Here is a 25257-nt window from a genome sequence, read left to right as displayed (position 1 = left end):
TAAAAATCTTGATACTAGTTTTGGTAGCAGGAGTCCAGAGAGACTAGGCAAAGTGAGAGCTAGGCAAAGTGGTTTGTGCTGGAGAACAATGATAAGACATGATCTCTATAGCCTCACAGAACTAATAATAAAGCGAGCTACTACATTTGTATTTAATTGGGAAAATGTGAAATTAATTTCTTTAAAATGTGTGAATGCACAATGATCTCAACATTAAAAAATGATATAGTGCTAGAATTGAAAGCATTATGCAAAAGTACTAAAGACTGAATTAATACGTTTTTCACTTGGAGTAATCATTTTTCTTAACTTTCTGTGTTTTATTTTCATAATAAGCTGTATAAAGAAATGCCATCAAACAATTCTTCCAACATAACATTTAGGAAAATTAAAACTGAAAGCCCTTTATGATGCATTTTTTTTCCACTTAGGAAATTTTGGAATGTAAATATTGCAATTTCACAGAAACAACATCTGAACTACTGATTTCTCTGCAGAGTTGACTTGCATGGAATCCTGTACATAATATTGAAGAACTATGCTTGATATAAAATAATTCAGAATGTGTCCAGAAACAGTCTATCTCTACCTTAAAAGAAAAAAGGGCAAATTGTTAATCTTAGCAACCTGTAGCAGAATGGACTCAAAGTTATTTCAGTTTAACTGCATCTCCAATATACATGACTAAACCAAATTGAGCCTGTCTGAGAAGGAACTAGAATTTTTAAAAATCCACAAAATGGTTCTAGCAGAATTGGGATTAAGGAAAAAAGATAGTGAAATATAATATATCTTATTGTGTAAAGTAAAATCCTAAATTTATGGAAAATCTGTTCTAAGCACAGCAAGGATTTTGCCAAAATTTAGACACCCCCCAAAAAAGGTGATTGGGTTAATTTGACTATTTTTAGGATTTGCCTTCCTTAATTCCCAGGTCCCATAAATCAACTGATTTCTTCCTCACCATCCTGGTAGGCAGCTGATGAGGCCTCTGTGGCAATACTTTAGTGAAGATACTCCCGATGCAGTTGGACAAGTGGTGGGAGGTATAAATAGGGAATCTAAAATAACTAAAATAAAAATAAAAATAACTAACTGTTATTGCTCAATACTTTTTTTAAAAAAGATTTTATTTTTTCTTTTTCTCCCAAAAGCCCCCTGGTACATAGTTGTATATTTTTAGTTGTGGGTCCTGCTGGTTGTGGCATATGGGATGCCGCCTCAGCATGGCCTGATGAGCAGTGCGATGTCCGTGCCCAGGATCTGAACCGTTGAAACCTTGGGCCACGGAAGCAGAGCTCGAGAACTTAACCACTAGGACACAGGGCTGGCCCCTGTTCGATACTTTTGAACAATACAATATGTTTAGTACTTAAGAGAGGAATGTCATACATTCCAGCAATTGACTCGCCAGAAAAATAAAAGTCCATCTTAGAAAATAAGAAAAATTGAAGAAATAAACCTTATCTTTCCAAAAATATTTGGTAGTATTTATCTAAACTGGATTTTGTTAAATTACTGTTACCTCATTTAATCCAATGACTGGCGCTTACCAACAGACTACTGTGTATAGTCCAGGTGTTAGTCCAAGGATGTAAGGGGCAGAAGGATATAAAAGAGAGAGAGGGGAGGAGAGGAGAAGGGTGGAAGGGAGGAGGAGGAAAAGGAAGGGAAAGGGAGGGAGAAGGAAAGGTAGCAACTTTTAGGTGCCTTACAATCTTAAGCACGTACAACATACTACTTGAGCATTAGTTTCACTAAGCAACATGTACAAATCAGTATGGTATAAACTGTACATGAGATGTGAAGGGATGAAACTTAGAGAAACAAGAGAAAAAACTGTTAATGAAGTAGAAATTTATGTTTAAGTTTAAGTGAAATTTATTAGTGGGTGGTCAACAAAGAAAGATTGACAGGGAAGAGGGCATTCAAGAGAGAGAGACTATTGCTTCTATGACCCAAGGAAGGAAATTATTTCTATTTTCCTTCTGGAACTTGAGGCACAGAATTATCTTTTTTATTATCTAATAAGTTAACATTAGTGAAATAAAGTTTCACTTTCACTATATTTATTCTTCTTTATGATACTTTGAGTAACATGTGCCAGTTGCTTAGATAAGCGCTCTGAATCCAGTTCCTCCTCTCGTCCAGAACAAGGAAGGGAAAGTGAATGATTTCAAACCCAAGGAATGAGTTTATAGTGTGAGGAATGATTCCTGGAGTGAGGGAAGGGCATGGAGAATGGGCCCCAGGGAACACCAACATCTAGCAGAAGCACGGAGAGAAACCAGGTGAGGTCAATATTTAAGGAGGCGATCAATGAGAAGGACCAAAAAGAATAAAGAGGTCACTGGAAATCATAGCAAGCATGATTTCTATGGGACGCTGTGGGTGAGAAATCGACTCTGGCGAGGTGAGCTGTGAACCGGAGCGGTCATATGCAGAGTGGTGCCTGAAGAATGTTAATTAATCATTTACCAGGCAAGCCAAAGCCGAGTAAAAATTTGAAGTGATTTCCCAGTGCCCTCTTATGATACTTTTCTAGGTAGCTGCTCACAGGAGTGAAAGCACCTTGAGGCCAAAAATCAGCTTAGCTTCAGGACACAGGCAGGGACACAGGGTAGCCATCATCATCAGCACTCCCCACATTAGACATTGGAAGAGAATGCGGTCCATTAATTCATGAGCCTTCTCAAAATCCTGGTGACAGGAGGAAGTAAAACATGTCTTCCATCTTTACAGTTGCAGAAACTAGTAAACAAAAGACCAACCTGACCTGTTTAAGTGAGTCACTGACAAGGGCACAAGCCACATCCAGATCTTAAGATTTCTTCTAGATTAGGTTTTCCAAACACTGGACTCATAAGCCAAAAAAACAATGCAAGTACGCTGTGGTAACGCATATATCTGGCTATATATTTTGGTTTAAATTTATTTATTCATCATAAGGTTAATATTTTGGTGTTTTTATTTCTTCCAGTCTTTTCTGGTTTCGTTTTTGTTTTTCACTTGCTTGTTTTATAATATTAGAATAATGCTGTATATTGTTTTGTGGTCCAACTTCTCAGTATAATCTGAGAATGTTCCCATCTCATTAAACATCCTTATAAGATTATTTTTTAGAAATACTTATCCCATGTATATACCATAATTTACCCAAGCATTACCCTCTTAAGGGACATTTAGAATGTACTGACTTTTCTTTATTATAATGAACACGTATAATCTTAATAGAGCATTTAAAATAAAAAATGCATTTAAATTTTCACGGTGTAAGAATGAATGAATGAATGACAGAATGAATGTCTGCTGTTCTTTGAATAACAATAGTGTCAAGTCTACAGAAAGGAAAGTTGGCAATTTTACCGTCAATCTGAGTTGATGGCAGAGTCCTAGGTCCTACATATCAATATTTCTTCCCAGATATTAGCTTAGCATTTTTCAAAAGTATGTTCCAGAGAACACTAATCCCAGATGTTATGTTCTGAGATGAGAGTTACATAAAGAGTTACATATAAAACCAATAAGTTAGCAAAATACTGCCTATTACATCTTTCTCTTTAAAATATGCATGGGCTCACAACACATAGGCTCCAAGATGTCCTGCAGAAAAGAGATCTATTTCCTGATGCTTAGCACAGTATTTTCCAAATTTATCTGACCATGCACCCCTTACCATGTACTATCAATTATTACGTGTGGTTCTATATAAGCGCACCTTGGGAAATTCTATTCTAGGCGACTCAAGGAAATAGAAGTTTTTCCAATCAAATTATCCTTTTAATTACTTAAGAGGTCTGACATGTGAGCTTTGAAAAAGTATGAAGATCTTATAAATGTAAAATACTATCTTTGCTACAACTTCTTAAGATTTTTATTCTGCTAAAAACAGTGCAAATATTTAAATAAAACCAGTGCAAAATATTTAAATAATATAAAACTGGACAGAATTCTAACAGGCACTAGACTTGAGCAGATTGCTATACTTTGGCAATGGATTCAGTATTTAATACCAAATTAACTAAAACGTTCAGCTACATTTCTTTGCCAAAGTTTCTCTACTAAAAGGAACGCGTTGAACTTGTATTTGGAGATTTTACTCTAATTTAAGCTCTTGGAGCTGCCGTTCCTCCATCCGTAAAACAGGAATCACGACAGAATCTGTCACCCAGGTTTTCACATTGATTCAATGAAATCATTAATGCAAAGAGTTTAGCATGAACTTGACACCAAAGTCATGCTCAATAAACATGAGCTATTTTTTAAGGATATTTTTATCCTATTCCTCTGAATACATCATTTTGCTTTTCTGAGCTTTTTTTCTATGTGTGGTATAAAACATAACATTGATTGTAAAGGCTTCAAAACTCTTAGCTAAGGAAACAAAACAAAACTAAGAAATCCTCAAATGAACCCAAAGACCAACAAGATACATATATATAAAACTAATTTCTGTAAAATATTATACTCATCTCCTAGAGTCTTTTTGTTTTGTTTCCATTTAGTATTGTATCATTCCTAAGTGAAAATCCACAAGGGGCTCTGCTGCACCCTTCCCCCTTTCGCCAAATGATTCATCAGGCGGTCACCCAGGCACTTCTGCGGCTCCAAATCAGGTCAAGCAAGCTTCCCAGGGGTCAGGGCCTCTCTGCACAGGTTGCTACTGTTTCCCTCATAGTGAGTGCTTTGTGCAAAAACAGTCAAATGATAAGTAACATTTTGCATTTAAAGTAGCAACAGAGTGCAGACACAGCATTACGCACTGGAATGAACACTGGCTTCCATGTTTGAAGATCTGGATGCTAAACTAAATATGTATCTACCATTTACCAGCAGTATGACCCTATGGAAATGATTTAATCTCGGAGCCTTGAGTATCTCATATGCTTGGTCTAGAACAAATGAGATAATAGAGTGAAAAATCTTTGACAATTGCAAAGTGCTACATAAATATAAGGAAGAATATATATTTTATTTCAATTTCACCATAGTGGTTAGAAAGGACATATATATACATGCCCCAAAATAACATATTGGAACAGAAAATCTGTGATGTGTTCAAATCATGCAGTTGATCACAGATTTGATTGTTAGACTAGGGCCCTTTGGACATTTCCTTAAATAGGAAATTTTTAAGACAACACCAAAATTCACCCATTTTACTTGTTTTTCAATAGTCTTGTTGGACCTCTTTAATTTATCTTGCTGTATTTTTTCAATTACTCTAGAAAGTATCTAGCACTCATAATGTGTCTAGCACAATATATAAGATTAGAAAATCTATGACGTTTGAATTGTTTTGAGATGAAATGTACCTGTACTATAATTTTTACAATTATAAATTTTTATAATTTTAATGTAATTTTCTCAAAATTTTCTCTTTGTTATCACTCCATTTAGAATAGAAAAATCAATAAAAATGTTTTCTTCCTGAATTTTCTCTGCTCACTAATTTCTTCCACTTTTAACTCAGCATTCTGGGTTTCTAGTAGATGATACGCAGGAGTTTTAAGAAAACAAATTGCTAAAAGACAGAGTGTAATGTGGTGCTTAAAAGCGCTAGCTCCAGAGTCAGACGGTTTGGGTTTGAACCTCAACTCTGCTCTTTCCTAGCTCTGTAAACTTAAATTCCTGACTTCTATGCATTTCAGCTTCCTCCTCTGCAACGTGGCAATACTGCATACCCTCCAAGTATTATCTGGAATAGATAATAATCCATGTAACCAAATTTACTGAGCTCTTACTTTGGGCTTGGAACTTATAGGCATTATCTCATTTCATCCCTGCTAAATCTTACAAGATAGCTTCAGTGCCTGTTGTTATAGTAACATTTCAGTAAGTATTAGACATTATTAGTTCACAAAAAAGCTGAGTGTTTTTCTTAAAGAAGAACTAAGGGATAGTTTCCAGTGGAGGATGGAAAGTTGGTTGCCCCTGAGTAGGCTGAACCAGGTCCTAATTACCTTCATTTTAACAACAATGCTAAACTGGATTTACACTAGCTGTTCAGTCCTTCTTCCCCTTGAACAAAAACACTCAAAACTCCGATCTTAAAAAGAAAGAAATGCTGAGTGAAGAAGTATTCCTTCTTGAATAATTTTTCTAACCCTATCCTTTCTCCTTCCATTCACAAAAATGCTAGTGTGCACACATACACACATTCTTCTTTACATCAGGCTTGTAGGGACACCCTGTGTGCCTCTGCAGTATCTAGTTACCCTTCTTCCATCTTCATAGAACTCTCTTTGCCTTTATATTCTTGGATTGTTCCATAATTTGTGCTTTTTCAAATAAGTAAACTTTCATGGTCTACTTGAAAAATAATGGTTCTTCTTCTACAATATATACAGCTATGTTGTATAGTTATACATTGTATAATGGTTTTCCTTAAAATTCTCTTTTCCTAATTCTCAGTGGGAATAAAAGAACAAAATAATTTTAAGTATAGAGAAAAGAGTTTAATTTTATAATGGTATTGTCTCCATCATGTGGATTTTTAAGACTATTTTTTGCCTCTCCCAAGCCCCAGTACCTAGCTGTATATTCTAGTTGTAAGACCTTCTAGTTTTTCTGTGTGAGCCTCTGCCACAGCATGGCTACTGACAGACAAGTGGTGTGGTTCTGCGCCCAGGAACTGAGCCTGGGCTACTGAGGTGGAGCGCACCGAACTTTAACCACTAGGCCATCAGGGCTGGCTCTTAAGACTATTTTTAAAAAGCATAAGGCTTTTTAAGCCATAGTACCTTTTCATAACTGAGTCATCAGTGAATTAAAAAATATTCCATGCTTGGGATCTCACCTGTATTACACAGTGATTTATGAGCATTTTATTTTAGAATATGTAGGTTCCAATCCTGGTTCTGCCACCAAACAGCTGTATGACCTTGATCTTAATCCCCCTGGGCCTCAGTCCCCTGAACTTTGAAAAGAAGGACCAAGACTTGATGATCCCTTCCAACTCTTCCAACTCTCAAATTTTATGACTGTCTCTCCTTTTCTATAGTTGGTAGGAAAAAGTGGGGATACACGAAAAATTTTAAAAGTAAAAAGCTAAGAAGAGAAAATTAAATTTGATATGATTTCTGTAGAAAATATGCCTTTAGTATTTCCTGACTATATGTTTACATAGTATAGAAAGCCTTTAAGAAGGGCATAAGAGCAAATAAAGTCCTGGAACATATGCTCTAGGAAGAGTAATTTCACTGAGTGGGTCAAAGATGTTATGCTCTGTTAGCTGGTAATTAGTAACACTTGATGCTTAAACAGAAGGTTCTTATAGGATGCTTAGTAGCAGTAGCTTTGCCATTAGTATGGTCAAGTGTGATCTGAGAAATCCATGTAGCTTACGAATATATCACTAAAACTGGAAAATAAAAATTCAGAATGATTATGAAAAGAAAGATATAAACTTCAAAATAAAAGCTAAAGCAGAAATGATCAAAATAATTAAGTCTAGTAATGAAAGGTCTGTAATTAGTCTGATATTCCCACTGGAAAAATGCAGGGAATTTCTATGTCAACAAACTAAATAACACAATAGTATTGTCTAGGCAATGAGAAAAATATCAACAGGAGTAACAACAACAACAATAGTAACAATTTAACCAGTTTAACAATTTGAAAAGTAGGATGAAAATATGAACAGTATATTTAAATCTTACATCAAAAAACTAGATTATGTTTCGCTTACTTTAATGTTTTCCTAACATTGTTGCATTTATTGGGCCCCACCTCTGTGCAAGCATTATGTTATGAACCATGGGAGATACAAAAGAACAGATGTTATTGCCCTTAAGGAGCTTAGTTCCTGTAAAACCAAACAGGGTATGTCCTGTGTGTCTATCCTAGCATATCCTGGTTTGAAAGGTAACATTGTAAATAATTTGATATTTTTATATTTTCAGATTTACAATGATCGAAATAAAATAAATAGGAAATGTTTCATAAATTTACAAAGAAGTTTATTTTCATCTCTTTTCATGATATTTAAGAAGTAATTTTCATGTAAACTATCTAAAAGTTTATTCATCATTTCAGAGTTTCCTTAATAAAGTTGGAAATCAATATTCAACAATTATGGAATAGCCAGCCATCAATTTATGTGGCCATTTAAAGTGACAAGCATAAGGTATTATGTCAATACATGGAAAGAAGCATATACAATAAAGTGAAATGAGTGAAGGAAAGGACCACCCGCACAGGGGTCACAGCCTCCTAAGCCTGTATGGTGGACACTGAGAGAATCAGGAAGAAACAAAGAGAAAGAAAGAGAAAGTGTCTAAGTGTGCTGTGTATGAAGCAGCGTGATACCATCTTCCTCGCACACTTGAGAGAGTTTTTCTGGTGGGTGTGAAGTAGCATTTGAAATGGCAAATTCTAGAGCTAAAAAAATCTACATGGAACTTCCAATTTTCCACTCTTAACATCGCTTACCATCCAAACTTTTAAAAAGGTTAGTAAGAGGTGGATTTCATGAGAAAAATCCCAGGAAATTTAGTCTAGGTAGTCTTAAATTTTGATATGAAGAAAAAAATTTCATTTAGAAGTCCAAAAATTTCATAATCATAAAATAATCAAAATTTAAAATTCCACATATTTGGTATGTAAAATAGACTGTATATTAAAATTTCTATTCATTATTTAACTAAAATTTTATTTTAAGACAATTCCCAGTTTTTCACTCGTTCCTTTGACATAGTGTGGCTGAACAAGCATAATTTAAAAAAATGCAAAATCTTAAAGAGTAATATAAAGGTTTTCCAATTGAAATGTATACATTTTCAGATTTACATGAACTCTAAATTCCTCCTCATTTGAAAAGAAATAATACATATACAACTGTCTTTTTTTATGCTCTCAAAGAAACAGCAATTTCATTGTCATTAGCCAGCCTGTTTTCTTCTTTTCTCTTTTAATTTCTAATCATTTTTGGGAAAAGAATACTAAATTATTATTAACATAAGTAGCCTTAGAGATGTAAATTTGTAATTGTCAAGAAATATCACAGAAGCAAATCCCTTATGCATTCTTTCAACTTTTGAGTGCCCTTATGCTGCCCCCTGCTGTCCGGTGTCCACACTAACTGAAAATTGTCCCAAACTTTCAACCTTTTCTATTCTCTTCCCGTCAAAACTTACCTGGCCAGAGATCCAGACTATTGGAGTTTTCCTCTACCAGGCTAAGGGGTAAACAGATTAATAGAAGAAAGAGGCAGTTCCCTCCTTTATATCTCACACCATTTTCTGGCACCACATCCAGATTCCTTAGGGTGGGATTCCAGACCTTCCTGTGCCGGTTCTATGAGACTCACATTATGGGTCTCGCTGTCCTAGGCTCTAACCCTGCATGTTACAGCTTACTGTCCACTCACGCTGGCCTTCTAGCTGATATTTCCAAACGCTGTGTGTTTTTCTCCTCCTCACCTGTGCTCATGCTGCTTTCTTTACCTGGAATGTCTTCTGTCAGTTTCTGCATGTTGAAAACCTACGCGTCTTTCAAGGCTCCTGTGAAAATTACCTTCTTCATGAAGTTTACCCCAATTCCTAAATGCTTCTCTTTTCCCGTTCTCTCTTTAATCCTTTAAGACTCAGCACAATGTTGCTGTTTTTTTTTTAATGTAGTAGAAGTTCAATAAAGATTTATTTAGTGAGTGAAGAGCAGATAACAAAGAAACTTTAATTCTTAGAAAGGTTACCTGATGTATTGACTTTTAATAAAGTACCTGGAGAGGATAATGGGATCCTCTCTAATGGTGCAACATCCACACACCTGAATGGGGTGATCTTTTTAATTCCCGTTACACTGTGTAAGGCCTATTTTGATCCCTGAAATCAGGGGTGTCTATGAAAAGAATGAACCTAGAACATATATTGAGTGCTTATGACATGTCAGGCACTGTTCTGAGTGCTTTAAATGCATTAACTCATTGTAGTCTCACAACAGCAAGTGAGGTAGGTAACATTACCTTGTTTCATAGAAGAGGAAACGAAGGGTCTGGACAGTTACGTAATTGACCCAGAGTTATACACACAGTAAAAGGCAGAACTAAGGAAGTCAGAGCAGTCAAAGTTGTGTACTTAAAGTGTTCTCATAATGTCTTCAATAGAAATGTGTATGGAGAGGTTCTAGTCAACTATTTTGGAAGTTAAAAAACCTCAATAGAATAAGCTTGGAAATTCTGATCATGTAGTCAGACAAAGCCACGAGAGAGATTCAGTGTCGATTAAGTGTCTGTTAATATCTGCAAGAGTTTGCAAGACAGAATGTGAAGGAATGTAGGATTGTGCCAAGTTCAAAGGTCTCTACATTTAGATATAAAAGACAGTTTTATATTCTAAAAGATCAAGCAATGCAAAATCTAAGTATTTGTCATTTGATGTAGCTGCCTGTGTGGGGACCAAAGATTCTGACCTGACTTGAAAAAAAGTAAAGATGTGATCAATATCTTAGGCAAGTAGGCTTTGAGAATACTTTTCTTCCCCTGATATAGCGAATATAAATAAGGCTCAGCATGTCACATCAGTGGCTCAGACAAGGATCTAGTGTGCTCCAACCAAAACCTTTGCTTATCGAGAAACCTCAATAAGTTGAGAAGGCAGACCAAAAAATTCACTTAAGAAGGCAACACCTAAAATTGTTGGTAGGACATAACTGTTTTCTTAGTAGGTAAGAATCTTGTAACTCCAGAAAGATTTAGAGTAAATACAGAAATGTTCTTTTAGTGTAGGTAATTGTTCTGTTTAAGAACATTTGACCTAGCGGAGTAAGAGGTCAGCCTATTAGACTTTTAAGTACAACTCCTACAAAGTTATATGTAGTGTTGAAACATTAAAGAGAAGTTAAGAATTACCATACTGTTTAGAAGTTAAATTTTATGAAATATGTAAGACTTTCTTAATTTCTTGAAAATGCTTACTAAGTACCAAAGGAGGCAATCACCTGTAGTAAATTTATAAATGGAGTAAAAAAGTTGGGAGGTGTTTAATGAGGTAATGCTATAAATGATACCAAATTTTAAAAGACCATGATTTCTAAAATTTGCAAGCTTTATAAATATGATAAGATTTGTAGAAAAGTTTAAAAACATAAGGAAGAACTACCTTTGGATATGTAACTTTAAAAAATTTCATACTATTCTTTAAAAACTCAAATTAACTTCATAATAGTCTTTCAATATACAAGACTCACCCTTGAGGACATCAAGTAACATAACTAAAGAGTGGCTATTGGGCTGTTTTTCTCCAGCTAAAGTTAGTTTTCACTAGGCAGTCAATTTAATGTTTTACCCCCACAGAACTGGTTTGACTGTACAGTTATTCTTTATTTTGGTTTGAACTTTCCTAGGAGACGGATTACAGCTTTTGAAACATTGAGGTGATAAGTAGCAGCACTTAATATACTGACATCTCAAATTTTTGGTTTAGTGGCTTACCTCAGTAGCGTAACTCAGCAATTCTCAACCCAGCTGCGTATTAGAATCCCATGGACAGCTTTTGGAAAGTGCTTATGCCCAGATCCCATCCCAGACCAAGTAGAATCTCTGGGGGTGTGGTGCAGGCATTTTGTTTTTAAGTTTCTGGGTAATTCTAAGTATAGGCTGAGTTGAGAACCACTGGTGAAACAGTGTGAGCCTGCCACAGTCTGAAGGACCAGTCCTGACCAATAGGACTTCCTGCAATCATGGAAATTGCTATAGACTGAATGTTCATTCATATGTTGAATCCCACCAACCACCAATGTCCCAAATTCACATATTGAAATCCTAACCCCTAATGTGATGGTATTTGGAGGTGGGGTCTTTGGGAGGTGATTAGGTCATGAAGGTAGAGCTCTCGTAAATAGGATGAACGCCCTTGTCAAAGAGACCCCAGGAGGCTTCCTCACCCCTTCCACCATGTGAGGACACAGCATGAACCAGGAAGTAGCCTCTCACCACATAAGAAATCTGCCAGCACCTTGATCGTGGACTTCTAGCCTCCGTAAGTGTGAGAAATAAATTTCTGTTGTTTATAAGCTACCCAGTGTACCGTATTCCCTTATAGCAGCCTGAACAGACTAAGATAGAAATCTGCTGTTCAATAGGGTAGCCACCAGCCAGATACAGCTACTGAATTTTTAATTTTAATTAATTCAAATTTAAATTTACATAGCCATATGTGATTAGTGACTACTGTACTGGACAGCACAATTCTGGAAGTTTTAGGCCATTCGTAATGATCTGAGTCTATTATTATATATTATTATATAAGTGCTGAAAGACTCTTTTTGATACTGGACCACGCCAGTCCAAACTTACTCTTGCCTCTTTGGGGTACTTCACACTGGCTTCCTGACGAGGCCTCTAGTGGTGTGCAACGATAGCTCAAAGCCTATGGAGGCTCCTGGGAATGTCAAGGAAATTGAATTTGCTGATTTTCTTTTGTGCATTTATGTTGGCAGTTTGTTTCTTGGACTTTATACTTCAATGGAAAATGAGCAAAGGCCTTCAGAACTGAAAAATTCTTAAGTCTCAAAGCAGTGAAGCAATTAAGCTCTTGGAAAAGGTCCTCTTTGCTCCTTGTCACACTATATTGTTTTTCAACAGGAGGTTGTGACCCATCTTGCAGGATGGAGAGTTTCCAGTGGATTGGGGCAGTGGCCCGAGTTTCAGAGCTAAATATAGGTCACTGGCATGGCAGCCTCTCTTTCTCAGTCTCATCAAAATCACGTCCTACTAATGAATGTGGGGCATTGGTGGTTGGTGGGAGAAATCTTGAGAAAAACAAGCAAAATGCCATAGATACAGGAGTCTTTTTCAGATGCAACTTGCTGTTGAGCACAACTAAGCTCTATTTTTACCTGCTTTTAAAAATAATTTGTAAATTATGGATCACTATTTTAAAAAAGTTTAAAAATGCACATACATATGAATATGTATATTCATGCAAATAAATAAATAAAGGCAAATAAATCTCAAATGTATATTTATGTTGAAGCATAAGAAGACTCTTCCTTCAAATCATTGCTCAACTCTCACCTTTTCGATGAGGCTATCCGGACCACCTTATTTAGCGGTTCAGTATATGTTTATTCATATATTTGCCACATATTAAATGATGTCCTTTAAAGCTGGGCATATTTCAAAGCTGAAATATTTATCATGGCAGGTACTATCTGATTCTTTAGAGCAGTGTCTCAAAGGGGAGTCCCTGGACCAGCAGCATGGACATCACCTGGGAGCTTGCTAGAAATGCAACTTCTCAGGCCCCACCTCAGACCAACTGAACCAGGAACCCTACATGAGGGTTTTAGGTGATTCTGGTCCACATTCAATCTGCATTTTAGGTGATTCTGGTCCACATTCAAGTTTGAGATCCATTGATCTAGAATACATTGAAGCCCCCAAAAATGTCTCAGGGGACTAAACATCATACATCCCAAAGTTGGTAATGATCAAAACATTTTGGACGTAAAATTGACCTTGTAAGTTGTGAAACAGAAGTCAATATTCTATGTGGACCTAGTGTTACGAATCCTGAACTTTCCCACTTCAACAAGGCCTCACTGAATCTCTAGTCTTTGATCTTTTCTTTCCCCTAGAAAAATTCAATGTCTGAAAGAATTTCATAAGATGTTCCTGAAGAGATGAGATGCAGTATAAGTGCACCCTCAGCAAATTCAACATACAAAAATTCACGCATATACAATTGATAAATTAGGTGGGCAATTACTTATTTTATGAAAAGACTACTAGATTTATAAAATAATTCACTGGAGGGTTCATTCAAGCAGTGATATACAGGGCATTTAAAATATGTCAATTTATGGAATATATATTTACAAATATCTGATGTGACAGTATAGAAGGGTAGGTAAGTACACAGGCTCTGATTTCAGACTTCCTAGGTTCAAACTCCAGCTGTTTCATTTACTGTCTAACCTGGGACAAATCTCTCTCAGTTTCATTGTCTGTAAAATGGGTATAATAATTGTCCTATCTCCAAAGTTTGTGTGAGGATTTAAGGAGATAATGAAGCTAGCATTTAGCCTAGAGGCTGGAATGTAGTAAGTGTTAATAAAATGGTTTTTTTTTTCCCTGAGGAAAATTCGACCTGAGCTAACATTTGTGCCAATCTTCCTCTATTTTGTGTGTGGGTCTCCACCCTTGCATGGCCATGGCGAGTGGTATAAGTCCGCACCTGGGCCACTGAAGCAGAGCGCACTAAACTTAACCACTAGGCCATGAGGCCAGCCCCATTGTTTTTTTTTTAATTAGCTGCATCCATGACCAGTCTTGTCTCTATGAAAACAGATATTCATGTTTTATCACTCAAGAATGTTTATACAAAGCAGTTAAAGTTTATACAAAGCAAGTAGGAGCTAACTATATCGAGTGCTGGACACTGAGCAGGTGCTCACCCTTCCAAGAGCTCCTCCCTGCCAAACCAATCATGGGGATTTCAGTCTCCTGCTCAGTGACTGGTTTAGGGATGAGCAAGTCCTACAAACCTGGCCAATGAGTGGTAAGAAGTAATGTGCTGTGGGCCTCTGGGAAAGAATCTCTTCCCTTATAAAAAAGTGCAAAAGAGAAACTCTCCTCCCTTTGGAAATTGCAACATCAGGATATGATGCTTGGAGCTACGGCAGACATCTTGTGGCTATGAGGAAAGATGTTGCTGACATTAGGGCAACGTAAGAGAATGGGACCTACCAAGGAGCTTGATAACATTGTTGAGCCATTGAACCAAACTGGCTTGCCTCCTGATTACTAATTCAGTTGAAATAATAAATGTCCTTATTTTTTTATGCCACTATCAGTATTAAAAAGCAAACTAAATGACATAACACTTCTAGCTAGTATAGGTTAATTGGCTCTATGACAAAATACTTTGGTGATTTTATTCTTGATGTCATTTTAAATCACATATAGAGAATCCTTAATGAACAATTCCTTCTCCTCCAATCCATCTGTGGATAACAGAAGCCTTACTTTCCTATTCCACAACTGATGTGTTTTAATTACCCATTAGCTAAATACATAATTATATTATATTCATAAATTAAAATGTTTGATTCTATTTTAAAATTTTGTTATATATATCATCAAAATTATTACAGAAGATTTTAAAATAAAAATAAGTATTGTAATTCTGACATAATCCTTTAACACTGTATTTCCCAATTTATATTTACATTGACATTTACTTCATGACAATGTATGCAAAATGTACAAAACAAGGCTCTACCACATTAAAAAAATTTTTTCATTAAATAGACCTCACAAGGACACACCCAAAATTCCTACTGCCAGAGTGATCCTCTTCATCACTCTTCTCAAGCAAATTAATGTTTTATTTCTCAGTTTGCAACAGGAATTTGTAGTAGGTAACCATTTACTTATGTAGCATCTCTTTGGGCTATATCTAAAATCTGAGAGCTACTTTTCCCTCACTGTGTGAATATCTGGTGCCCAAACAATAGTCCTACAATAGAAGGACATTTGTTAAATCCTATATAAATAGATTTAAATTAAAAAAAAATTTTATTCCGGAAATCTTATTTGGCTTTCATTCCCAAATGGGAACCTCCTAACCTAAGTCATTAGATGTAAAGTATCTTTAGAACTTTGAACCATGTTGGACTATAATTTCCATGAGAACAGGGATCCTTGCCTTTTTTCTTAATATTCTATTCCAGCCTGTTAGCGTAATAGTACATAATAGGGAGGTAGAAAATCTAGAACAAACCAACCCCCAAATAAAAATAAATGTTGAACAAATCAAGTATAAAGTACACCCTTTCTTATTTTTCATAAACAAATCATTATCTTGGCTTTACTTTCTCTTTTAATTCTCCATTTGAGAATCTTTTTCGAAAGATAGAAAACAAAGCCATAACACAAACACCTATTTTGTATCTTATTTCCCCCTTTTTTTCCGTTGCAAAACCATGCTGAGAAAAGTAGTGAATCTGTATATTCTAATGGAAAGGACAGAAATACCCAAGAAATACCCAAGATAGCAGAGGTAAGGATGCACAAGAAGTGGTGGAATTAGAAACATATACAATTTCAGGTTTGTGTTGAATGTGGTTTTCAGAGGGCAAAATTTTTAGCTATTTTTCTTCCTCTAGAAAAGTTCATTCCAAGGTATATTAGTTTGGTCCTGGCTAATATTTTCAGCATTTAGTGTTAGTTCATCTTAATATCTCTGTAAATGTTTCTCCTCTTTGTTATCTCATCTTTCCTAATAGGTTTGGCTACCCTCAAAAGTTTCCTCAATCGAAAGACACTAATGAATACAAATTAATAGATTAGTAAATTATATTGGTTCATTACATTGTTTTAATAAAATTTTGAGTTTATTTCTGTTATTGACCAAATTCTACAATTTCAAGTTCATTTTTCTGAGGTTTATTGTTTAGAATTTGATTTACAATTCTCCATGTCTTTGGCATCATCTCTTTCTTCTTTCTGCAACCTATTTTTTGGCCATTTCAGTACTCATTAACCCCTCCCTCCATCAGAGGGATGGGCAGGGTGAAAAAAATGATATGATATTTTAATATACTCAATTTTGCTACTTGCTACTATCTAGGATAAAACGGTGTGCAAGAAAGAAAGAAGTGTGCAATTGTTGACTAAAATGACATTTCAGGATTTTTAAAAAATGATTTTTTATTGTTCGTGATCTAGAAACTGTTACTGTGGAAAATGAGTTAGATCCTATGTACTATATTTAATAAAGATTTTTTTCATGATGAAAATATAGTTTATTATAATAATTCTAATCAAAATCACACCAAACTGGTGAACGAAATGCCTACAAAAATGTTGCCAATTAAAAAAAGAATTAACAGCCAAAGAATCAAGAGCTAAAATGAAGCCTAAGGTGGATTTAAAAATGGAGAATAAGATAAAATATTGAATTGTTTTTGCCTCACAAATTTAAACCTCTTTACTTACATGGTGATGAAAGAGTCACATAAAGAAGCATATCTTTTATAGAAATGTCTATGGATGATTTTAAAAAGTGAAGCTTGAACTATAATGGTTACTTCATAGTCAATGATGTAATAGTCAATGATGTAGGAGAACAAAGAGCATTGCATAGCTACATATGGACTTCTAGCATCAGTTTGTTTTTAAAAGGGGGGCTACATTAAATAAACATTTTTAGTTTTCACAAATAAAGGTGAAAAATATCACCAGCTGAATAACAGAATATTTTAGCAATAAACATACTGGGAAGTATATTTTATTCAGTAGATCAACTTCCGAGAACTAAACTGTCCAGCATCGCCAGAGGGTTAGATAATCTATTTACACCTGCAGCGTCTCATTCTATAGATCATCTATAACGTCAGAACAAGTCTTGACGGGGCATTTAAATTTTACAGAGATAAAATGTTACAGTGAACATTTTCAAATTTTTATAGCACAATAAAACAAAATATAGGCATAATACATAGCTATTTTTGGAAGTTCAAGGAAAGAGTGCTATACAGATAAATTATAGGGGCACAAAAATCAAAAATACCAATCCTTGTCTTTTTCACACATTCTTTTACTTCAAAATTTTAAATGATCAGTGAAATGAGCATTTACATATATCAAAGTGGACAAAGCCATTTAATAATAACTCCAGAAATTTTCACTCTCTCAAGAAATAATCTATTCAGTCACATGGAAAGGTGCTCTAGGACACTGTTTCTGTTGTTTTTATTTTAGTTGGCAAAATAATATGCTTTTAGGTACAATTACTGATTCCTCTCACTTCCTTTTTTGAATGAAGGACACACTTACTATATTCATAAACAACTCAAATGTTCACAGAGCCCAGTCAATCCCATGTCATATCATAATGTACATTTTTGTTCTTGGGAGGCTTTGGGCCTAAATCTCATATTCTCTTATCAGATAACTCTCAATAAGAACAAAGATGGAAAAGATTTACCCTGCATGTGAGTACCAATATTTTTAAAGTTAAAAGCAGTTGTATACATATTCTTAAAAAATTATCTTATTCCAAAATATTTGCTTTTTAAAACGAGAGTATATATAAATTCGACTGAGGTATCACTTCAAAAAAAAAAAAACAATAACATAGGCATTATTATATGTCATACTACTAGAAAATTCCCAGGAGAAACTTAGAATAGTAAACTTAAGAAATCCCTAGGTTCAAAATGAAATTCAACTTTTACAATGTTCAGTGAACTAAAACTCAAACGTTTTGTTAAAGTGAAAAGACATTAATCTGTATGATATTGTAATGTAAGAAAAACGCAAAATGTCACAGAGGAAAGAGAGGGTAAGCTGACAGTTTATTATTGAAGAATTCTGATCTAGAGATAATCAGATCAGATAAAACACAACTGCAAAGTGCACGCTTGTCCCTGATGCTCCCTGGACTGGTTGTGACGACATGTCTGTTCTCACCCACAGTTCACAGTTCACAGAAAACATTTAAATAATACAACCGAAGAATTTCCTCTGACCAAATTAAACTTTCTTTAAGGAAATAAAGGGAAAAGATAATAGATCAAATCTTGCCCCACCTCTTCTTTTCCTCCTTTTTTCTTTTAGTGAAACTGACATAAATTGTTGAGGAGGACTACAGCGCCACCAACACAGATCAATGCAAAACAAAAAAGATCTCCCACCGTGTGCAAAAAGAAAAAAAAATAGAAAAATGCCCAAAATTACAAAATGTCTCCCAAATGTACCGTTTTGGAGAAAAACAAGATAGATCTGCAAAGATTATCTAAGGAAGAGCTTCAAAGAATTAATATCATGGAAGACAAGTTCAGATCTGATCAGCAAATAAAAGATCCACTATTTAGTAACAGCCATAACTTAATATAAACCCGGTTATGTCAATCTCCACCTTCATTATACCAAGGGCAGCTTTTCTGTAGTTTGTACCCAAGTAATCCATCAAGAAAACCACAATAGGCCTTTAAAACAAAAACAAAAACAACTACATCCGTGGTTTGCCTGCTCTGATAATTTAGTCCTGGACAAATTAGGTAATACATAATTTTTATAAAGAGGATATGCACATATTTGGCATTACCAACATTGCTGGCACAAAACAAGTCCATCTTGAAATAGCTGAGTTCCCCTGTAGTTCACAGTAATTAAAGTATAATTTATATTATAAATATTTAGCTTTAATAATAAAAAGAAATCCTAATTTTTTTCTTTTGGTAAAAATTAACCAGATAAGATTAGGTGGAATGTGCAGAGATCAAAGCTAAAGAAAAATACAAAGATTGGTTTTGTTAGAAGAAACACAATGCAAATCCTTTTTATCTGGTGGCTCATTCAAAGATTTAATGACATAAATGTTTAAAATTACAAACTTACCATTAGCGTAGGCAAAGGAGAAGCCAGTTCTTGAAAAATAATTGTAACAATATAGACTGGATACTTGTGTCCCTAGAAACAACAGCCTCCAGGCAGCATATGGATCTTCAAACATCTTTAAAATATTTGGTAAATAAAAAGTAATACTTTCTTCCATGATCGGTGGCTAAATGGGGTGGCTTCCCCCAAGATCTGTGGGCTTTGGGGAAAAATCGGAGAAATATCCACGGAAGATTAAGGCAGAGGAGGCAGCGGCAGCCAGAAGACTCTGGGGTTAACAACTTTGCGATGGCGAGCAGGCGCGCTCCGATTGGCTGGGAGGGCAGTGTCCCTACAGTCTGCTCTATCCCCCGCGGCCCCCGCCTCCTGCAGCTCGGAAAAAAATGCAGTGTGTGTGCCATTTTACACAGGGCTTTTAAAAGCACAGCCACCCAAACGACAAGAGTCTAAGCTCTCTATTAAGTGACACTGCAAAACAATGGCACCCACGACTGCCTGTTAGCTCAGGAAAATGCCCTTTCAACGTCTTAAGGAACACTCATTTCTTGTGTGTGTGTTTTTACGGAATATAATGCTTTTCTTAAGCAAATTGTTGATCACTTCACAAACGTCGATATAGAATTTGGATACAAAGATGGCCAATTAGAAACTATTTCCAACAAAATATTTTTGATTTGACATCATTAGGTACCTAAAGAAGCCAGTCATCCTCCAACAAAATTCGCGACTCCCTTAGCTCCGAGAGCTTTAATTCCTCGTAAAAATAGAATTTGTGAGCCATAATAACTACCATTTGTTCAAAGAATAAAAATAAAATAATGACTTTGGTGGTTAGATTAAAAACAATCGGCATACTTTTTTTCCTCCTTAAAAATTCTGTTTCAAAGACCTTTACTGGCTGACAGAATTCTGCCGTTCAGCCTTACAAACAAAATGGCTGTGGTATTGAGTGTTTTTGGATCCTCCCACTGTGCCTCCTCCTGGCCTCCAGGAAGTGGTAAAAATCCAAAATAAATACAGTACTAAAAGTACATTGTCCAGTCTGAAGTTGGGCGAAACGTTGGGGAAGGGGGTCTTCGAAATGTGCTGCTTTTATTAGTTTTCTTAAAAAATTGTTTTGAAAAGAACATCAATCACTAGAGATTTACTTGACTGTAATTTGAACTTCCTGCTTTACATATTTATAAGGCCTTTCACCTATCTTGGCAGGCTTTCAAACGAAGTGGGCTGGGAAATTTGATGCTCCATCTCCAGTTGTGAGCTGAGTCAGGCATTCGGTGGTTGCAACTGGGCTTTTAAATAAAAACGAAGTCTAAAACTTAAAAAAAAAAAAGTTAAACGAATGCTACACCATGATTGATTGCAAATGTAAAGTTGAAAAGTCAGCAAATATCAAAATTTGTCAAATACTGTATATATGTGTTAATTGAACACATCCCGTATAAAATTCTTTGCCAGCTAAATTTCTAATGAGCCAAGGATAGAACAGAGTTTAAAGGAATTGGATGAAGAAAGGGGTGGAGAATTGCCTACATTCTTCTGGACCACTTCCCTTGTACACACACACACACACACACACACACAGACACACGCACACACTTGTTGGTCTGGTACCTCTGTCCCTGCCTGGCGTTTAATAGGTAAGATTCTTAGAGAGACTATGTAATTTTGTCATCTAAAGCAGGACACCTTTGATAATGAAAGGGGCATACTAATTAGAAGACGACTGGAATAGACAGGGACAGACGGCAGACCAGGAGGTAGAGCTCACTGCGTGTTTAGAAAGACCTCCTTGAACTTTTGCCAGACAGGTCACCTACAGGTGTGGGTCCTAGGCCAATTTAGACAGAACCACAGCTAGACCTGGTCTCTGGGCTGTATCCACTGCATATGTTCTATCGTCAACTGAAGTAGACCAGGCAAGACTCGGATTCAGATATATGTAATGAACAACCATGGTAAGGAAAATATCTATATATCCATTTTATTTTGTAATGTCACCAATAGTGACCTGATGAAAGTAAATTTCAATGACATTTATTTGATTGTAATCAAGGAAACATCCTTAACAAGCCATCAAATGAAGAGATTAGATTAGATTCTTGAGAAATTTTTAAGCAGTTTTCCCTCCAATAGAAGAAATTTACTAGGGACCGTTTTCGCTATATACTCTCGTGTTTCCACCTCTCCCGCCCTGCCCTGTTCTCTCCCATCTCTTGCCCCCATACACACGCACACCCATATATTCATATGTACATACATACAATTATACACCTATATATGTACCCATGCACATAGATGTGCATGGGTACATATATGTATATACATATACTTTATTATCTGTAGATTAGAATCTTCTGTGCACTTTCCACAATATGTATATTTCTAATTATATACTTTCCTATGGGAGAATTTTCGAGACAATATTCCTGATTTGAACATCTTTTGTTTTGGTAAAGGTAAAATGCAGAGTAAAATGTTTTGGAAAAATTATCACTGTAAGACATAGGACAAATAATTCTCATGTTGTTTATTCAAATAGTTCTTGAGAGCTTAGAATGTGCCAGGCGTGATGCTCAATGCTACATCTATACTAATGAACAAACAGACAGTTTATCTCCTCCTTCATGGAGTTCACAATCTAGTGAGGAGACAGAGAAATAAGCAAGCCAACAAATGTGTAACTGCAAATTATGATGAGTGCTCTTAAAGAAATAAACAGAGTGGAGTCTATACAGGGAGAGGAACGCATAGACAAGGTGGTAAGGAAAGTTGTTTCTAAACAGGTGACATTGATACCAGACTTGAAGGATGAGAAGGAGCCAAACTTGAAAAATACGTAAGAAATAGCAGATCAGGAAGAAGTCACAATATGTGCTAAGGTCCTAAGGCAGAATGGAGCTTGGCGTACTCCCGGAAGTAAAATGAGGTCAATGTGTGGGCAGCACATTGAGAGGAAGGAAAGGTGACATGTGATGAGGTCAGAAAGTTAGTGACATCTTGCAGAGGTTTGTAAGCTGCAGAAAGGAGTTCCATATCTCAACAAGTGAATTGTATTCAGAGTAAAATGTTGGAGTTTGGGATCTGGGGAGTTTTAGTGATGATAGGATCCAGAGAAGCTGTGGTGAAGTGAGAGGAAAACTCCACTCTAATTTTGAATTTACATAGCTGCATCACAGTGCTTTGAGATTTATATTTTTAAAAAACCCACATTTCATCTGCATTGGTATAGCCATTGATTATGAGTCATGATCATAAATAAGTATGAACAAGAAAAAATATCTAAGATGAAAAGAATATTAAATTCATTTCAAATGTCTAAAATGAAAAGGAAGAATTCAGGCAACTACTTGCCGTAGTTTTCTGCTTCTCTTTAGCAGTGTTGATTTTGGTACTTTTTATTAAAAAAAAAAAAAACCTTAAATTTTACATCAGTTGAACAAAGCTTAATGAGTATATATTTTTTAAAACAAATGAGGCAAAGCTTTATCAAAGCTAGAATTTAGCTAATATAATTGGAATAAAAGAATTTATTCTTTTTCAATTTACTAACTCGTTGTTAGCAAACCAAAATCCTGTGTACACATGGGCAGAAATCATGTGTTCAATTTCTTAGATTCTAAGACTTAGAAAAGTTTAAAAAGCAGGCCAAATCAATGATGTATAATCACTGAATGAGCTTTGATAGGAATAGGAATCTCAAAACAAATCAAACTGTGAACCAATTAGATAATGCAGTGCTTAAGATCTTTACCTCTCAGAACTGCGGGGTGAAGGAAAATGTGTTTTGGAATTCAGTTTTTAAAATAATTTTAAAGTGGTAATATGATGCAGCACCCCGTAATCAAATACCATAATATTTTTGCAGTGAAATATATGACCAGGCACATTACATGGGGTAAAGCCAGGCTCTAACTAGCTCCGTATCAGTTCAGGTCAGCTTTTGTCACCAAACAGATACTACAACTTGCAAAAAGGCTTTCAGTTTTCCGAGATTTGGGGACTTCACAACTGTAGAGAGGCGGTTGGGGATCTGTTGACTGTTCTCCCATTCAGGTTGTGTAGAAAAATTATTCTTAGCTTCAATCAAAATTCGTAATCCTAATGATTCCGAACAGCTACAGTTTGGAAATGGCAGATTTCCATTTGTGGGCCCTAATGAATTAATGTACACCATATTATCAAATTTCTTTTGTTACTTGTGTGGTCTTAAACAAATCCTTTTAATTTTGTCCTTTATGCTTTTCCCCATATTTTCCCTCTTAAGAATAGTAAGAAATTATGCTTTTCTGGCAAAAGTATTTAGAGCAGTAACTCACCGGACTTTTTCTTTTCCAAAGGTTTAAATATATGTCTTTAGCAAAGATTACGTGTGTTTATTTCAGAACTCCTTTCCCATTGTGGGACGATTTTAGACTGCATTTATCCATTACAAGTGAAGTGAGGTTTGCAAGACAGGTCACTCATGGAGCATTCTGTGACCATTGATGTGGCTAAGACTGCTCGCTGACTAACCCATCCTTCCTCCCTTTCTTTCTTACTAATAAAATATGATTTTATTTTGAGTTTGCCACCCCAAACTGTGTTTACCACACAGTTTTAACCAGTGAGATTTAAGCAGAAGTCATCTGGTCGAGCTTCCGAGAAAGCATTTACAGGGGGCTGACTCAGAGGGAGTGCCCTTGGCTCCTCACCTTTGCCCTTCCTGCTTGGAGTGTGGGCACCACACCTGGGTGGAGTCAGGAGGTACATTGTGACAACCAAAAGGAGCACTCATGGCTCAGGGCAGCTGAACAGAGAGAGGAAAGCTAGCTAGGTTCTGGGAGGCCTCCATACGGTCTAGACCTTTTTTATGTGAGAGGAAAAAAACCCCGCTAGTTTGTTTAAAGCACGGTTTTATGTGGATCTCTTCCTCATAGCTAGATGCAATTCTTAGTACAATTAGTGTGAGTAATCTTCAAAGTATTTTTCTCTGTTAAAATCAGCTACTTTTTAATTGCTTCGTAATAGTAGGCTGAGAAGAGGAACGGGGGAACTTTATGGAATGCAAGAAATCTTTGGCCTTGAGCTGGTTGTGATTACATGTGGTTACATGTATCTGAGATATGTATGTATGTATTTATATGCATGTGTCACATATATACACCTGTATATGTGTACTGAATGTATTTGATTGTATGTATGTTATACCCTTAATTTAAAAAATCTATTTTAATATATCACAGTGATGAGATCTGATAATTCGAATATAGACATTGTAAAAGAGCTGGACAGATTTAATTGCTTTAAAAAATATTCAATAATCCCTTTGTTCTAAGTGCCTAAGACAACTACCCGTTTCTCTTGTTAAAAAATGGTGCTCCTATCTTGGTGCATTTCCCTGTAATCATGTTGCTGACATAGTGTTCTAGAACTGCGTATTCCATCACTATTCACTCTCTCAATATGCTTTTGCTCATATTCTTATTTGACAGCTATATGCATGCTTTCAGCAGCAGCAATCATCTTCATTTTATGAACCCTAAGTCTTAGGTGACCTCAGCTGTCTCTCAAGCTTCTCATTCCTATATGGCTTCTCAGAATTCTAGGCTCTGGAGTAGTTGACTTATTGTGGACCTATCGGGAGTGAAGTGGTTAAACAGCAAAACCCTAGGTTGGAGTTTTCTTGTAGCGTGACATAGGAAGTATCAGAGTAAAAGCAAAATAAAGTGGAATTTTTCGTCTAGTTTTCAATACGGAAGTTATTCTTTTTCTATTAAAAAAACAGAACTATATAGAACTTCCTCCCCTTTATGACACACCCCCTCCCCTTGAAGGGCAGTGATGAAAAAACTCATGCGTTGACAGAGGCCATACTGCTTAAAATTTCATCATTGCATGGACTAATGAGGTAAAAGAGGAAATGGAAT

The 25257-nt window shown here is 35.8% G+C and overlaps 1 protein-coding gene across 2 annotated transcripts in view; it reads right to left on the bottom strand.

Moving 5' to 3' along the window:
* EPC1 (enhancer of polycomb homolog 1) overlaps nt 1-19688 on the bottom strand; it is a 92179-nt gene extending 72491 nt beyond the window's left edge. For both annotated transcript variants that reach the window (XM_005606850.4, XM_070255457.1), the window contains exon 1: nt 19349-19688. In XM_005606850.4, the coding sequence (XP_005606907.1) occupies nt 19349-19351 (3 nt within the window). In that variant the 5' untranslated portion in view covers nt 19352-19688. The remainder of the gene's footprint in view (nt 1-19348) is intronic.
* Nucleotides 19689-25257: the final 5569 nt, after the last annotated feature.

The sequence above is a fragment of the Equus caballus genome, chromosome 29 (genome assembly GCF_041296265.1).
Source record: "Equus caballus isolate H_3958 breed thoroughbred chromosome 29, TB-T2T, whole genome shotgun sequence".
Taxonomy (NCBI): Eukaryota; Metazoa; Chordata; class Mammalia; order Perissodactyla; family Equidae; genus Equus; species Equus caballus.
Note: the sequence above shows the minus strand (reverse complement) of the source record. Positions and strands in the feature narration are given on the sequence as shown.